The following is a 16,327-nucleotide window of genomic DNA, read 5'->3' as shown; positions in this document are numbered from 1 at the left end:
TTTACAGTCCAAGTAAAGAGAATGTATTAATGATTTCCCTGAAACTATATGGTTCAATAAAATTAATGGTCCACCCATAGAAATGTTTAGTTTACGTATTAAATGATTGGCTTAATATATTCAGTACACTACTGTATGTATTAAATACTTCCATAACTAATACATATAAAAAATGATAATTTTTTAAAAATTACATCATTGGAGTACTGGCCTGCACCTGGTCAAAGAAAACTGCAAGAGATTGTTGAGGCTGAGATAAACTGAAAGGCTGCCTGTGTTGCATAGATGGACTGAAGGAAGAGAACTGCAGCATACTAAGCATTAAATTGTGTTGGCAGGATTTGCTTTTTCTTTAAGGATAATCTCGTGTTTTAGTAAATGTAAATTTACCGTCGGTGTATGAATGTGTGAGTGAATGGGTGAATGTGAGGCAACATGTACAGCGCTTTGGATGGCCATAGGTCTGTTAAAAGCGCTATATAAATGCAGTCCATTTACCATTTAAATTAAGCAAACAAACATTCATAAGGCAGGATGCATAAATTTGCTACAAATACATTCAATCTTATCTGAAGTTTGCATAAGTAAACCTTGATAAAGAACATAATGAATAAACAATTTTTATAAATATTTACTTGTAATGTAAGGTTCCACTTTCTTACAATCAACAAGTGTGTCATTTAAGGAATAAAAACTCTGTACTGCAACAAAACCTTGATTATGCAAACAGACCTAAACAGTATTTTTTATTATTTTAAAATAGCATAAAAGCATGACAAAAAACCCTAGATTCCACATGTGATACAATTGTACAAATTCGAAATACTTTTTTACAACACAGTGATACACAGCTAATGCTTTCATACAGATGAAAATAAGCACTTTATAAAAAATATAGCTCTACATTGTAACATAATGAATGTAGTGTTTGCCATTCAGGCTATGAGAACCTGAATCTAGCGATCTATTTGTATCTCAAATCCAAAACAATGTTCAGGGAGACCTTTGAACTCAGTCATTTGTGTTATGGGTTCCCTGGGTGTGTTTACATTTGGTCGGGAGTGTTTAAAGAAGTCTGATGAGGAACAGAATCATCTATACCTATACAGAACTGTATGTTGACAGAGACAACGCCTTTTGCACTGCTGTTTGCAATACAAATTACCTTCAAAAAAGGCGAAATCAAAGAGAAACAACTATTTATATATTAAATACAAGATAATAACTTGTTGCTGCATTGTTAAAAAAAAAACAGATCTTGTTTCCATCTTCTCCATGATTTTAGAAATACTTTGCATTGGTCCTTGGAAATAACAGTGTCTTTATCTGCAGTCCAAAATGAACTGCTTAATTTTCCCACCACCAACAGGATGTACAGCTCTGCTCATGCAGCGGCTCTTTGTCTGAACATCAATGCAATAGGTCACGTAACAACTCATGTCACCTGTCAGAAAGGGGCTATGAATTTTTGTTTGAAATTAGAGGGACCGCACAGTGCACCCAAAAGGTATAAGAGAGGTATAAGAAGTCTTGATTTCTACTCTTGAGCTTCCTTTCCAGTCATTTTGTAGATCTCTGTAGGTCCATCCACGTGTGTGATGGTGGTGGTGAGCTGATTTTCCTCACCACTGTTTCCACCCTGATCATTTACTGTAAATGGAAAAGAAAGATTATATCAGGAGTTAATCAACACTAACAGTTTATTATGACATTGTAGGAACAGCAAGACACAGAGACGAAAAGTTCAAGAATGTTAATGCAAAACAAACATGTTATTACAGATATGAAAATGGTGGATAAAAAAATCTAGCATACCAAACAAGAAACCAAAAGATTTTCTGTGCGCCAAAACAAAGTGTAACGTATTAACATGGTTTTAAAGCAAACTCCAGACGCCTTATAATTTGTACTCGTGTTAAACTAACCACTTTTTGTAATATTTCTTGAAGTATGCAATATTTCCTCATTGAACTGTAAACCAGTATCCCAAGATCAGCTACAGAGCTAGTTGGCGAAGCAAATAAAGTTCAACAAGAACATTTCTATTCCTGCTTATAATGCCTTAGACTATGGCATTGAAGATGACACAAACCAATAAACAGCATGATAAAAAGAATACATGTTTCAAACCAAACATACTTTCATCTCATACATTAAATACTTGTATTAAAATAACAGAATAAAGTAGACTGGCAGCCCATCTGTGATCAATAAGCAGTGTAATATTAAATGTTTTTACGACGCCTGGAAAATGTCACCGATTAGGAGATTTGGAGACTCATCCAATCACGCAAGTTAATGGCCACATGGCGCATAGAGCCTTCAGACACTAAAACAGTTTAAAACCCATAAAACAAAGTAGAAAATAGTCCAAGTTACAAAAAGAAGCAATGTTTGAGGATCCAGCTCTGGAATGGTCTAATAAAACTGAATGCCATTTGGGCAAGAAAACAGTACAGAAAGTTTCAAACATGACGTCAAGACTGAGATAGATGGTTTTCATTACACTAGTTTTGGTAGGAAGCCTGGTCTACATTAGAAACACCCACAGTCGCCAAAGAGGCCTATTTCCCCACAGGAAAAACATAAGCCCCTCCCTTTCCTGGCATCAAGAGATCACTGTCTGAAATGAGCTTGTCTTAACACAAACTGAACTTTAATGTGTTGCTAAGTGAATGTCTTTGCTGTACTATAGATCATTTTTATTTGCAGCGGACACAAATCAGCACTCCAGGGTCAGATGAAAAGCACTGTTTAAAAATGCATTACAGTGCAAGTATTAACAATAAAAAGTCATTTTAATTAAGATTTAATTTTGTATGCAGCATAATAAAAGAGTTTGTGAAAGTATTACACACACATTTCACATTAAAGAGCCCATGAACCATGCATCTGTTTTTAAAACGGAATGGTGTGCCTCACTACGCAGATTCTGGTTTACCAAATAATTTTCAAGGCAGTATAGGCAGGCTTCATTTTTGTCTCACACGGCAAAAAATATGTAGACCATGGGTTACACCATTTGAGATACATAATGGAAAAAGTACCAGATGAAAAAACTATTATTACCATTTCTATTAAATGACTTAACTGCAACAACAACGAGAATGTTTGGCTTATGCTATAATCATGACGGCTACAGTAACAAAAGCAATATGATCACTCTACAAACAAACAATTATTCAAGTGCACAAGAAATCAGTATAAAAGTATATATGTGTGTGAAGTCTCAGCAGGAGTCTTACCGCTTGACTGTTCATCCCCATAACGTTTGTGAGATGGTGCGTACAGAAACATGAGGGCAAACACATAGAGATTCCACATGCCATAAATGCCAGTAAAGAATGCACTGTTGACTTGAACCGTGTACGCACCCCAGCGCCAGTGGCCCTCGTTCACCTATCACAAAACAAATTAGCTCATTGAGGTTTAACACAAACAACACCATCATGAATAAATCACTGCTAGTTTGGCTCTTGAGACTTTCCTTTGGAGATAAAAAGCATATAGTTGTTACAGAAAAAAGGCTGATGAATAATACTGAATTTTATGTAGAAACAAGTGGACAGATGTATACCTGACTTATGATGAAGAAAATGACAGTCATGGCAGCACATGCCAGTGTGACCAACATCAGGAACTTGAAGCGAAAGATCAGGCCCTAAATTAAAGATGAGAAATGTTTATAATACAAATTTTTTTTCAAAATATGTGTTTGTTGCGTCATGTGAATGCGCATCACGTGTTTTGTCAAAATGAGTGCCTGCTGCACGCGCTTCAAAACAGTTTATTGTAAAAGACACGCAAGATAGTCCCTTAACAGTAAACTCTGATGATGCATGAGATTATGCGAGTATCTGGCAAACGCGAGCGTCTTTTTTATCATAAACCCTTTAGACGCGTCATGATGGGCTACATACATGTTGTGAGGAACTTCGCATCGAGCGCCCTCGAAAAAAGAAGTCACCGGACACCACTGATATCAAGATGTTATTGGTATCTAGATTTGTTTTTTTAAATAAAGGTTTACACCTGACCTCATAGTGCAGCCGACGAGCCTTCGTCATAGCAGGCAGAGATGACCTTTTCCCACTAACATTTCTGAAAACTTGAAACACCATAAAGCACAAGAACAGAAAGTAGAGACATGCACAGATTCCCGCCACAATGATGAAGGCCATCTGCATCAACCTCAGTCAAGGTAGATAGTTCGGTAATTTCCATTGTGTTGAAAGTACAGTACAGCACAGTTATGTTGCCTAAAATCAGCTCATTTCTCTAGAGTAGCAAATAATTTAAATAACTATTTACAGTGCTTGAGAGCAAAAAAAAAAAAAAAAAAAACGGTAGCCCATTATTTTTTAAGGATACAGCCTGCTTAGTCCCAACATCTGATGCCCAGATACTGTAGAAAGGGTTTTTCAGCTGTACACCTCTGTAAAAAAAAATATTTTGTCAATCAGGAAAAACCCAGCAGCATCAATGCCAATCACATCCCAAAGACAAAAGCCAATGACAAAACTGTGGGCATCTCAACATCAACTCACCTCTCACACATGTCAAAGATGAAGAGACAGAGGGAGCCAAACATAATGGGTACAACCTGTTTCCAGTACACAGAGATGCGGTTTCTCTCAGTCTGGTCCTTGAAGAAGAAAACAACACAACAAAAAGGTAGTATGAAGTTACATTTTGAGTAAGCCAAGTTGCTCAGTTTACCATAAGTTTGTAAAGGCAACTTAACTTAAAGCTGCAGTGTCATTTCATAGCCACTAGTGGCACCAAACAGTATTGCAAAAACTGCCATCCCCATGAAAATGCTTATTTGGATCAATTTAATGCACAATATGTAATACAATTGGCACAGCTAGGTGATGTTGTGAAGAACCATGCTGCGTGGAATTATGGGAATTGTAGTCTTCATTTCCACTGCGAATGTAAATCAGGACTCACAATTCATGTTCATGGATGACATAATCCAAAAACAGTTTTATACCCATTACATTGTAACATAAGCCAAGAGAGTGGCTTTACAGAAATAAAAGTGGAGCATGCTGGAGGCAACATCTACTACTATGCATGTTTTAATAAGACGCACTGTTAAGCCATTAGATATTTTTAACTGTTTGCGGCCCGGTGCATGTCATCAATCGAATTGCTCTCGTGGCAATTTGATGTCATCCACCGATTGGCTGTGGAAATTGTTGAAAACAGAGGATATGCGAACATGACATCATTGACAGGCCATGCAATGAAGACATTGCAGTATTTTGATATTAGCTTTACATCAGAATGTTTAAGGATGGGCTGTGGACACCTCATCTTAGATGTACACAATGCAAAAACATCCACAGAACCAGTGCAGGGACATTTGTACAGTATATATATATAAGTAACAGTGACTTGTACCATGAGATGTTCTCCACAGAAGATGATCCAGAAGGAAAGCAGCATGGCGTAGAAGATGCCCTGACGGATGTCACCAAACAACAGCATCCAGGTCCAGTCAAAACCAACTGAAAACCATTCCACTGGAATATTGATGAAGGTCATAGATATTCCCAGAGCAAAAATAATCCTGAAAGAATCACAAAACATAAGTTATATATTTAAGTATATAAATATATGAGCTCTTGGTCCGTTTAATAACAACCTATGTGAGAACATAATAAACATTAATAAAGGTCAAATAGATTTAGCACTACCCAGCAGGCAATTTTGCATTAAAATCCAACTAATAATCATCCAAACACAGCCCATATGTAGCATCTAACAGACGTCTTATCATAGCCAAATAATAAATAAAGCTGAAAACACCCTGTAATCATTGTTAACTTTGCTTTATGATGGAATATCATCCGAGTTACTTTGGTTAGAAGTGGGTTAATCATAGCTGAACTTTATACAATTAACCCTATATGATGAAATGGTGGCCATTGCTTGCTGGGTGTTGTCTTTGTTCTCTAGTGTTGTATGAAATGCATGCCAGGACAAGCTAATTGGTGAGACTGAGCTGAGGAGGCAAATCTGACTTCAAAAGCCTGAATCACATTCCATCCTGCCAGATCGTCTCTGCATGTTAAACATGAGGGCAGATAGAAACCATATTGTGTTGGAATGCTTGGAATGCCATGCGAGTTCAACTCAAGCAAGCGTACGATGGAGCATTTGTATCAGTGCTACCAGATTTCAACTAAGCCAAGTGCCAAACTGCCATTTTAAAGAACCTGAAGAATAAGAGAAAAAATATGATCTCTCAAATGCACCAGAAGCTACCGTGCTAGCATCCACAACTAAAATAAGCTATTCCCTGGAGACCTGTGAAGCTCTTATGTTGGCAGGGTTATGGTCTCTGTCAGCTCCACTGGCACTAAACTTTATTCAGGCATCATTCCAAAAAAGGACAGCCAACAGGGAGCCTGGATTCTTTCTGAGATATAAAAAAGCGGTCTTATTTCCATCAATGTAGAAATCAGCTCAGCAAAGCTTTTAAAACATGAAAAAATAATCATCCAGTGAATGACTTGAGAGCTTCTGGTCTTCTGGGACCACTAGTGCCCAAACAGAATGTGGGACAGATGGATGCGTTTCATTTGTAAAAAGGAAAGGGGATACAAGATCAAGGACCACCAAACATCTTAGACAATCAGTTTTATCTTACATGACATTGTTTGGTACATGATACATTATTTAAATGTCTAACAAACTGTATTAAATTAACGGCATAATCATGTTACTCATGTGTGTATGTGACTATAACTTACAATTGAGGAGCTCAGATGCAAAGCCACTAAATGCCACCTCCATCAAAAATGAGATAAAATATGTGACAAAAACATTTGTTTATGTTTATCAAATACTATAAATCCACTTAATCCCACCCTCAGGCTATTTAGAAATACAGCATTGTTGGCAGAATCCATTAAGAGTCTGATAAAAAAATGCAGATTTACAAGACAACATAGCTTTTCAATTCCTCTTTTCAGCAAAACAATAAAACCAGACAAACATTCCACTCCTTTTTTTTAACTTCGGACTTAGCAGCTCGGTTTTAGTTTGTCCAAGAAAGATACAGAGGAGCAAAGCCTTACTTTTCCAGCAGGACTGGTGGTCTGGTCATTTGGGTGATTCTCCTCCAGTACCAGATCATGATAATGAGGATGCTGGGAGTGAGAAATGTCTTCATAGCGAACCACACCTTCGTGAAGCCACCGTTCTGATGAATGCCCTGGAAAGAAGCATGAAAATAAAGTCAAAACAAACACATTAAGTAGGGATGCCCCAAATGTTTGGCAACCAAAGCTATTAGGCCGAAAGTAGCAATAAAAGCCTTTTCAGGGTTTGGACGAATAAGTGGAAAGACCAAATACATTTTGACAAACAATAATGGTTCTAATGACATGATCAAATAGCAACCAAACATGTTGGCAGTGTGAAAGCATTTTAAAGTGCCTGAGAAAGTGAATAGTTTTGTTCAGTGGCGGTTCTAGACAAATTTCACTAGGGGGGCCAAGGAGGGGCCAGTGTTTTACCAGAGGGGCACATAAAGAAATGGCAAGAAATTATATTTAAAGGTTATAGGGGTGGTTACAGGAATTAGTTTAAGATAGGACTAGGCCTTAGTTTAATTAGGAAATATAACTAGTTTTAACATACATTATACATTACTTGTGTGCATTTTGAAGCAAAACAAAGCTGTATTTTAAGATATGGCTTTGCAAGTTGTTTTCAGTTTAGACAGCTCTTACATTTATTTTAGTCTAGGACTAGTCCCTTTCCGGGAAACTACCCCGTAAACTTTATTTTACTTTACAAGCATATACTTTTTTATTTAATACAAGAGTGAGTGCAGGTGCAAAAGGGGAGCCAGGCTCTTTTCTAAAGCCCCCAACCGAAAAGCATGCAAGCCTACTCAATAAACTTTATGAAATGCAAACTTTTATAAAGACAAACGTTTGTTTTAGTTTACATATAAACACAGATTGCTAGACAGTTAGGGACCACAATCTGATCAACATTTAAAATAATATTTATTTTAAATTGTAAAAATGTTTATATGTAACATTTAATTATATTCCTCCAATTTTATGCACGTATATGTAAGAGCATAATTACAGCGCTTTTTACAATGTGTAAACTTTAAAAAGTTAGCGAGATGTTGGTTTTGCCGGTTGTTGATGAGTAACAGCTGTAAATGATCACAACACGCTTCACGCAGCCACGTCACAGGAGAACAAGTGAACAGTGTCCCAATGTGAAGTGAGCTAGAGTCCTTACCAGTGCCCAAACCTGCATACACATTCTCAACATCGGGAGATTGGGAACGAATTGAGACACTCGCCGAGCAGCACCCACAGGCGACTACAGTGGTTGGGTGCGCCGCTCTAATTTGCCCATGTAGAACGTTGCGTCGCATTAGTTCCGCTTTTGGCACTCGCGTGTAAAATCAAAATAAATTTATACTTTTTTATTTGGTCAACACGGGGTGGCCACAGGGGTAGCCAGGGACATGTCTACAGAGGCACGGGCCACCCTTGGCCTCCGTATAGAACCGCCACTGGTTTTGTTGGCTGAACATTCAGTGCATTAAGGGCACAATAGCTAAACTTCAAACTAAACATCAACGAGAATCAAAAGATGACGCGGTCCAGATGTCTTCAGTTCACTTGGTGTTTGTAAAACCACCACCTTGTCCAGAAACGTGTGCTGATCATAACATTTACATGACATATACATTCATGCATTTGACTTTTATTCAAAGCGACTTACAATGCACTTAATCTATACATTTTGTATATCACTATTGTATAACATCAGGACGAGCCAGGACAGGGCCAAACTCTTTTAACACAAACTGAAATCCAATTTAACACAGTACAGTTAAAGGACTCACCACAAGTCGGATGTCTTTGATTTCTCCAATCCCGATGTTGACATTTTTGCGTTCGTTTACGGGGAGTCTGATGTTGATAAGATAGTATTTATGGGCAACGCTGCCAACCTCCATGAAAGGCAAAAGTTCACAATCATAGTAGCGCCCATCATTCTCTGGAGTCTGAGAATTAAAACCGTTTGGGGTAAATCCAGGTGCTACCAATTTGTACTACTTCACCTGCATGTACATTTTTTGAAAAACTATGCCACATATTATTAGTGTTTACCTTGGTTGCGTTTAAAATGCAGTCCAGTTTGCGATGTTCGATGGAATGGGCCATCTCAGTCCATTTACTCACTTGATCATCCCTATAGGCCAGTCGAACATCCATCGTAACCAAACCTTCAACTGCACCCAAACACACACATATACTTGCTTCAGATTGGTTTATTTGAAAAATACAAAACAATTTAAGCAGAACAGTTGCTCAATTATATTGCATGCACATCAAAATGATCACATTTATATACAGACTACGGCAAGAACAAAAACAAACAGCAATAGTGCAGTAAGGGACAGATTGCACAAAAATGTCAATTCTCTACATTACGTTAAATTTTTTCAAAAGCGACTTCCAGTGCATTAAAAGGTATACATTTTATCAGTATGTGTGTTCACTGGCAACTCATGATGACTTCTGCGCTGGTAAAGCAAAAGCACAACCATAAGATTTTCCATGTTTCACTGAAGGAACAAAAACATGCAGTGGCGGTGAGTAAATGACTTTAGGACCTTTAAGACAATCGTGTTGGGTAACAAAATGAGTGCCTGATGACTGAATTACAACGGTGGACTTCTATAGAAAAGGTCAAACAGACGTGTGAAATGATAGCTCATACCAGCCTCATGAATAACTCTTTTGTCATCATAGTGTGGCTAAAAGTAGCACAAGGTAAGCCATGAGTCATTTAGTATATGGACACCCCCTTCAAATCCATCATAACCTCACATACACAGCAGCCAAAGCACTCTGTAAACCAGCAGGTAGTTTTGTTTAACTCATGGAAAAAGATTAATCTTGCGAGAGATTGCCGCATTGTTAAACACTCATGTATCTATGGAGTTTCGGGAAAGCAGTGATAGCTGAAAAAGGGGCCCATGATTTAGATCGCTTCGCACAGCCCTGTGTGTTCCACTTCACCTCCCTAAAAGATCCTTGTTGTGTTATGAAACAAGCTGGAGAGCACTAAAGAGAATTCCTGCACATAGAAGTCTGAGCTTTACAGGGGGAGGAGCACGGAGAAAAGAGAGAGAGAGAGCGGCAGACATTATTAGCCCTGTCCTCTTCTCCTCTGGTGTGTCTGCGATGGCCCCCGCTTACACCCGGCTGTGCCAAAAAGCTTTGAATGTCAGCTTAGCACAGACAAACATTCCGGCAGGGCGCTGCACAGATCACCCGGGCGACTAAGCCATTTCAACAGCTGTGTTATTGCTGGAAACTGGCCAAACTGTGCCGTTTTAACCAAAGAGACATTGAAAGCGAGAACCAATTGAATATTTTGGGTATTTAGAGGTATTAGTCTCGTGGAGAGATTTACACCGGAAGAAATTCAGCCTAAGTAATTTTCGTGATTTCCTGTTTTTTTACATACAATTAGACATAATGTAAAGAACATTCTGTGAAAATATAACCTTGATAACTTTAAGATTGACTGAGTAAGGCCATGACTGAAAATTAAATGAAATCAATTACTGAAATCAAACTTTGATGTCTCCTGATCTCATAGACGGTACCACATATGTAAAGCTTTACACCATAAAAGTAAAAAACTTAGAGTGGTCAAAAGATTAAATACAATTAATCAGATTCAAAATAAAAGTTTGATTTTGCATATATGTGTGTGCACTGTGTGTAATTATTTTGTATATATATATATATATATATATATATATATATATATATATTTATATTATTTTATATTTATATATATATTTATGTATAAACTTTTATACATATTTCTTAAATGTATACATGTGTGTCTATTTATATATACATAATAATTACACACAATGCACACACAAATGTCATGCAAACACAAACTTTTATTTTGTATGCGATTAATTGCGATTAACTTTTGACAGCCCTAAAAAATGCATATCTAAAATCTGCTCCAGACTCCAGTTAATCTATGTAATTGTTGACATATAGCATTAAATTAGGCACACTAATTCATATTTGTTGTTTATAAACCAGAAAGTAGGCTTTGATAAAAATGTGTTTATAAAGTTTATTTGCATTTGAAGATGCAGTAAAAATCTTCTCTCTATGCAACATTACCTGACTTTGAACAAAACGACTTTCAAATGCTGAACAGTATGCCTATAAAGAGGAAATAAACTTGTGATGGGTAAATGTTGAGTGTTAAATAAATCCCAGCTGACCTTATTAGAAGAGAGTAAGAATTTGCTCGGGAAACAGACTGTGCAGAGATAAACAGCTGGCAGAAGATCACAGGCTTGTGGCAAACATCTAACATCTGGCTGAGGAGGCTCATTTAGGTAAACATATTCCAAAACCTGCCACAATACTTTAAACAGTACAAAAAGTGTCTTCGAGTACAAAAATATGTCCGTGGTAAAGACTATTAAAGTGCATTTAAAGTGTGTCATCTTAAGTGCACCTCTTTTTTTTATAGTTTCTGCACAAACACGTGCTTTGGGGTGGGGAAAATTACAGCAGAACCACGGCAGCGTCTACACTAGCATTTAATGCGTTAAGAACTCCTCCCACATTTCTCAAGACATGAATAGCCAGCAATGGCCCTCCTGTTGATGGAAGGAGCCGGCGTTCCGATCACTTTCCCATACTGCTCTAGCTCGACAATGGCTCTTCATTAGCGGCCAGTGTTATCCGCTTAATCCTTCTTTGAAAGAGCAAACTTGGAGACGTTCCAGAGCACCACCCTCCCACAGCCAGATGATATTGAATTGCAACAATACTATGCAGGTCCATACGAAAGCCTTCAAGTTGAAACACATGCAGTTACTTAGTAAGATGGAATACAAATAGATGAACCAAATTTTTAAGTGCTGAAACCTACAAGCACTCCACAAAAAAAAAATGATTCCTTAAAGTACAATGTTAATTTTACCCGAGTACCAAATTTGCAACTTAATACAAACGTACACGTTTTCAACCAAAATCTAAAAACTTTTTATGCGCTTCCGGCTATAGCAATGACATTTTGAGTCCTGAAAATGCACATTTTAAAAACTTTTGGTTTTAAAGTTCACATTTTTAAATAAGAAACGTTATCATTTCTACGTTAAATACAAAACCGCAAATCTGTAAAACAAACTGATGTCACACGAATGTGTGTTCAGTCTATAGGAATAACGATTAATCACGATTAATCTATAGCAGAATAAAAGTTTTTGTTGACATCATATATGTCTGTGAACTGTGTTTAATAATTATGTACCTATAAATATGCACACATGCAAAAACTTTAATTCTGCTATAGATTAATCGCAATTAACCGTTATGCATCCCTATGTTATACAAAAGGACATTTGCCTAGCCTACTAGCCTGGCGTGCGCTATACAGTTTTTCTTTGTTTGTTTGTTTGTTTTTGTGATCCATGTGAACATGAATCATTTTTTCATGAGTATGTAAAACTTTTCAAAAACGTAAAGGAATAACATCAGTTTTTTACTACATTGCTGTCATGTAAACGTGGCCACTCAAACCAAATGGCAAGTTTCACTTCTAATTATTATCCTCCAATTGTCTGAGTCAAAGCCTTGAGAAGCTCCCCCCTACCTGCATGTTGACTAAATCCGTATTAAGGTGCCACAGGGCTTCAGTCACAACAAAGAGAAAACAGACCATCCATCATTGTTAGTCCTCTCACAGCATGTGAGAAATCCAATCTACTTTTGGGTGAATAGAATGGGAAATTCCACTGGGTGTTCATGCATCCCCTTCATTGCTCTCAGGAGGATAATAGCAATGTTACATCACTTAAGCTTATAATATATACTACACAAGTCACACTATAATCAAAAACACTCACCAATTGGGTTTTGCGTGTAGAAAGCAATGTCAAACTGGAGGATCACAAGCATAAACTGGAACCAGGGACTCATCTCTCGGTTGTGTAAGGGAATGTGGACTGCAAACACAATATCATTGGCTTCGATTCTCTTGGCCGTGGCCTCCTCAAAGTCTCTGATCTTAGCGCACTGGTCAGGGCCCCAAGGCATGAACCAGCTGGGGCCCTTGGTCTTCGCATTGTCCACGCACTTTGTAGCCAGGTAGTGGATGGCTGAGGTGGGACTCGGAGCTGCAAAGACAAATTTCAGAAATAATTTCAAGCAGGATATAACAAACAGAACACAATCTATCTGAAATGAGTTTTCACCAAAATAAGATATCCACATTTTGTGATCAAGCCATGAGTCACAATGTTCACATTTTTAAATCAAATGCCAAATTGAAAAACATCACGTACAACATCAGCAGAACAATTTCTCTTTAAACTGTTTACAAATCATGTTTTACAACATGTGATCATAAGACAGTTAAGGCTATATGAACTACTTGCATTCTAAATCCTTCTACTCGTGTTTTATAATGAAATGGTTTAAGTTTATAAAGTGAACCAAAACAATGCTATCTGTGAGAAAATATCATTGAGAAGGCAAAACATGAGCAATGAGACACAAAGGCTAATTAAGTGAATACAAGACTCGTAAAGTAAAAGTGACATAGCCTTACAATGAGGGGGTCATTAGCATGAGACAGTAAGGACATGTTTCCTATGTTATCCAGGAATCTGATGGTGGCAGTTTAACAAAACCCTTCCTGGCCCAGTGAGGACATCTGATGTTTGTAAATGACCAGGAAGTTAGAGATAATGCGAACCAGACTATGGCTTGAGGACATTGGTTTTTTTAAAGACCAATCTCAAGTGTTTTCAAGCAATACAACCAATTAGATACAAAGAGTCAAAGTAACATGTGTAGTACTCAATTGGGAAATAGGATCTAATTCAAAGGCAACAGCATGAAAGAAATATTACTCGTAAATAAACAGATGAAATTATAAATATCCAGTAAATGTCTAAAAAAAAGCAAGCAAAGAAAATGAGCTATACTAAATCAAGTTCAATTATTAATTGACCCACAATCCTGGGAACAAACACTCTTCAAAACTCCAGTGCAAAATAATTGTGGCCTTTCAGCCCGGTGACCTCATGTCCCGTTCAAGATGTCCAATAACAGAGGAACAGCGCGTGTCTGCTCAATTACCCTGACAGCCACCAGTCAGCGGGCAAACACAAAGGAATCCCGCTTCATTAAATCAATCTCAGACGAGCAGAGACTAAACTAACTCGTTTATACGCAGTCATTTCAACTTTTAAACAAAAAATATATATTTTTGCCTAACATGTTTACTGGAAACAAATGAAACTTGGGTGTCAAATGGAAAATGTTACATGGAAAAAGATATTCAAACCACAAGATGGAGGGAAATTTTCTGACAGCTACATCTTAAAACAGCAAACACAACTAAATTAAGGAGGTGTGTCGTCAGAATGAGGAATGTTTGGGGGCAAGAATGGGGAGGAGAGCCTTTGGGCAGACAGATAAAAGAAGGCACAGAGGAGAGAGGGGGTGGGTTTGTTGTCTGTAAGATCAAAGTAAAGTTTGAGATGTACCTCATTTAACCCCTTATTGACCGATGTAAAGTGGACTGGCACTAGATTATCCAAAAATCCACCTGATCAGTTCATTGAACTAAAATTAGCCAATAAAGTTTGCAAGAGACTATACACACGGTTGATACTATAACACAATATGAATTTCATTGTACACAATAAAAAACTTGAATACCAATTGAAACACTAAAAAAGTTGTTACATAAAATATAAACGGAGGACTTAAAAAGTTAAATTATATCAGCAAGGGAAAAACTTCTCTCTTAAAGGTGCCTAAAGGGGTTTTAGCAGAAGAAAAAAATTTGTTCAAGAATCTTTAAGTCAGGTTCTTAAAATAACCATGTCTTTCTTTTTGTGTAACAGAAAGGCTCTTTAATGAGCTATCTGTATACAGCCCGACAAAGAACCTTTATTTTTTACAAACCTGGCGCGAATACAATCGCAGCACTAGAATGTGACTGTCGGTATTTACTTGGTGTAAACGATACCGAGCCTCAAAACTCTTCATGGTCAAATTCAGGCTTAAGTGGGTTTAGGAAAGCCTAGATTGTTCTCCGCCTCGTTTCCTCGAGGCATGATCTTGGACCCGTGACAAACCAGATGCGCCAAGACCCAAAAGTAGAGAGTAAAAATCCACACGATCGACTCCCAAACTTACACATACAAGCGAAACGTGAAAGCACAAAGCCTGCAGTCGACGCGGGTGAAAATAAGCGCCCATCTTTGACACTACTCACTCCTGTAACAAAGCAATTCCTCAACTTTTCACTCCAACACGGCTTCTCTTTGGGTCTTGTTAAGTAAGATTCTTATTGTTAGAAACTAGTCCTCCTGGTTAGTTCCAATAACATGCACTAAGCAATATTTAAGACATTACTTATGTGTGTACCTAGGCGGATTTGTAAAACTACTCACCAATCAATCCTCCGACCATAAAGGAGAACGCCTGGAATAAAAGCAAAATGACTACCACGATCACCAACTTTTTGGTGCTCATGTTCTCTATAATAGCGCCTGCCATTTTCAAAGCAAAGTCTCTTTTGGTGGTGCGATAAGATAAAGTGGAAAGAAGAGAAAATCACGGCATCCAGGTGAACCAGTGCGCTGTCCGAGATTGAGAGCGCGAGACGGGCTGCGTCTCAAACACTAGTGAGCAGCCTGCGTTGAGGTCCTGATAGGGAACTATAGGGGATGATCACATGACCCACCCTGCATCCGAGAAGACGGCATGTGACGTCACGGAGGACTGAGGGTGCAAAACTTCTAGCAAAGATTCATTGTTTATCTTTTCGCTATGTTTAGATTTTGAATATTTTGTTTATATTTTCTAAGTAGCCTATGTCATTTGACAACAATGAAAAAACAAATATAGCCTTATAAAGTACAGTTTAGCTAAACTAGAACAAAACTCAAGGTTTTTTAGTGATTGCTCATTTCAGAGCTATACTTATAACCTTTGTGTATTCTTTCAATAAAAAACATAATATTAAACCTATTATGCAAAATCCAGTTTAACAAGGTGTTTGGACATAATGTGTGTTGCCAGTGTGTGAACACAACCACCCTACGATGAAAAAATCCTCCCCTCCATGTTTTTTAATCCCAATTAAATCAAAGCAGTCTCAATAGACATGCCGTTTTTATTCTCTTATTAATGTGAGGTCACATTGATAAAGTCCCGCCCACTTACAGTACTGCATTACCATGGTTTTCAACCTCAGTGAGTTG

General features: G+C 37.6%; 1 protein-coding gene across 2 annotated transcripts; it reads right to left on the bottom strand.

Moving 5' to 3' along the window:
* Positions 1-714: 714 nt before the first annotated feature.
* Positions 715-15,780, bottom strand: wls (Wnt ligand secretion mediator). Of its 2 annotated transcripts, none has more exons than XM_065275996.2 (12): positions 15,515-15,780; positions 12,953-13,222; positions 9,162-9,283; positions 8,894-9,055; positions 7,092-7,228; positions 5,410-5,578; positions 4,548-4,645; positions 4,372-4,435; positions 4,098-4,181; positions 3,578-3,661; positions 3,246-3,399; positions 715-1,650 (listed from the first exon to the last, which is right to left on the bottom strand). In XM_065275996.2, exons 1-12 carry the CDS (start codon positions 15,618-15,620, stop codon positions 1,538-1,540), a joined length of 1,563 nt encoding a protein of 520 aa, XP_065132068.1. In that variant the 5' UTR covers positions 15,621-15,780; the 3' UTR covers positions 715-1,537. The 2 variants fall into 2 exon arrangements, with proteins under 2 accessions (XP_065132068.1, XP_065132067.1); XM_065275995.2 differs by having other exon boundaries at positions 4,038-4,181; positions 15,515-15,779.
* Between the last annotated feature and the right edge of the window lie 547 nt (positions 15,781-16,327).

Source organism: Paramisgurnus dabryanus, chromosome 6 (genome assembly GCF_030506205.2).
Source record: "Paramisgurnus dabryanus chromosome 6, PD_genome_1.1, whole genome shotgun sequence".
In the NCBI taxonomy this organism is placed as follows: Eukaryota; Metazoa; Chordata; class Actinopteri; order Cypriniformes; family Cobitidae; genus Paramisgurnus; species Paramisgurnus dabryanus.
This window is presented reverse-complemented; position numbering and strand designations above follow the sequence as displayed.

What these genes read in the sequence shown, in the direction of transcription:
- wls (XM_065275995.2), bottom strand. Translation starts at nt 15,620, where the DNA reads ATGGCAGGCGCTATTATAGAGAACATGAGCACCAAAAAGTTGGTGATC. An exon ending in GCATTTTAAACGCAACCAAG is followed by an intron (nt 9,056 to 9,161) that starts GTAAACACTAAT and finishes TTTAATTCTCAG; the next exon opens with ACTCCAGAGAATGATGGGCG. An exon ending in ATCTTTGACATGTGTGAGAG is followed by an intron (nt 4,436 to 4,547) that starts GTGAGTTGATGT and finishes TTTTTTTTACAG; the next exon opens with AGGTGTACAGCTGAAAAACC.